This window comes from Chrysochloris asiatica, unplaced genomic scaffold (genome assembly GCF_000296735.1).
Source record: "Chrysochloris asiatica unplaced genomic scaffold, ChrAsi1.0 scaffold00260, whole genome shotgun sequence".
NCBI lineage: Eukaryota > Metazoa > Chordata > Mammalia > Afrosoricida > Chrysochloridae > Chrysochloris > Chrysochloris asiatica.
The window spans coordinates 3,052,342-3,054,137 of NW_006408778.1; the positions used below are offsets into that span (position 1 = coordinate 3,052,342).

A 1,796-nucleotide genomic window follows, 5' to 3' on the forward strand; every position below is an offset into this window, starting at 1 on the left:
GTCAACAATGGAGCCCTCCCGTCACCTATAGTGAAGACCATCTCCAAGGCCAAAGGTAAGACATTGGGTAGATGGAGAGTGGTGGTCAATGCCACCCTCCCCAGTAGGAATAACACCTCTAACTCCCATCCCCAAGGGAGGCCCCAGGAGCCACAGGTGTATGTCCTGCCCCCACACCGTGATGAGCTGGCCAACAAGAAGAACAAGGTCAGCCTCACCTGCATGATACTGGGATTCTACCCAAATGAAATTGCTGTCGAGTGGAAAAGCAATGAGCAGCCAGAACCTGAGAGCAACTACGTGAACACTGATGCCAAGGCAGAGGCTGATGGGACATTCTTCCTATACAGCAAGCTGACGGTGCAAAAGAGCGACTGGCAGCAAGGAAACCATTACAGCTGTGTGGTGATGCATGAGGCACTGCACAATCACTACACCCAGAAGTCTGTCTCTCAGTCTCCTGGTAAATGAGCACCAATCAGCATAATTCTTGAGTGCCTCCCACCCCTTCCCACCCACTACCACTCACTGGGGCCCCGGAGTACACCTGAAATCTCACTTGTAAATAATTCCCCAGGAGATCCAACCCAAAATAAAGCACCCAGCTTTGTCCTGGGGTCCTGCAAAACTGGCATGGTTCTTTTTGAGGCCCATTTGAGCATGGTTCTGCCAGGCTGCATGCAGAAGCTGGGCTGACCTACACTGTCAATATTGGAGGAGAGTTGGGTATCTTTTAAGGCCACCCAGAAGAGGGTCTGCTGTGGAACTGCCTGATACAAGGACAGATCTCTCAACAGTAGTGCCCCTCACTGGACATCCCCTCCAACCAGAAGCTACTCTAGGTAGATGCACCAAAAAGAGGAGAGGTGGTGGAGAAACTATACAACTTTTTCCCAGGGGTCTCTGTCTATGAGGCCCAATATGTGGCTCTATGTTCACATGGAGGCTCCTGGATGTGAGGAAAGGCCCTTCTTTTCCTCTGGGGTTTCCAGAACAGTCCAGTTCACACAACACAACTCAGTAGCGGGTCTGCCCAAGGGAGGGAGAGCACTGGTCAGACACCCAAATGGACACTGAGCTCAGATCTATGGAAAACAAGCCCTTATGCTAGACAAAATTCCAACACCCACTGGTCACCTTCACACATTTTGCACACATGTACACACAAACACATTGAACTAAGCACACATCAACAACCTATACACATCAACAACCTATACACATATAACACATGAGTACATGGAACATAAGCATTCTCATATTGGCCATTTACAAACACCTACACATGTATACATACAAATACATGCATACATAAACACATGGGCACATGGCACACAAGCACCCTCATGTAAACATATGGGCACATGTGTACACATGCACTCTAGTACAAATGTGCAAACACATAAACACAAAGTCATGCATGTCACTTATACATGCAGTAACTCACAAACACACACATGCATACACATATTCCCGTGGTCATGCATGCACACACATGAAATTACTCACACACACCTTTTCACATATATGTACAAACATGTGCATACATACACAAAGGCATACACACAAAAACACAGGCACACACATACTTAAACATGCACACATTTACATATACATGCACACAAGTACATATGTACTTGCATGCACAGCCCTTACACACTGGAGCCTCACATAAGGTAAACTACACAATGCCTCTGCATGAGTACTGGGGAGCACAGTTACCAAGCCACATGAGCAGACACAGCAGCCTCATCCCATACTCTCCAATGTTGCATGGGACTGCCCAACAGAACAGG

General features: G+C 47.6%; 1 gene segment (V, D, J or C); it reads left to right on the plus strand.

The window, feature by feature from the left end:
- On the plus strand, window positions 1–471 carry LOC102826209 (the record flags this gene model as incomplete). The annotated part of the segment is given in 2 exon segments: window positions 1–55; window positions 137–471. Coding segments are annotated over 2 exon segments (390 nt in total), but the record flags the coding sequence as incomplete, so codon positions are not given.
- Between the last annotated feature and the right edge of the window lie 1,325 nt (window positions 472–1,796).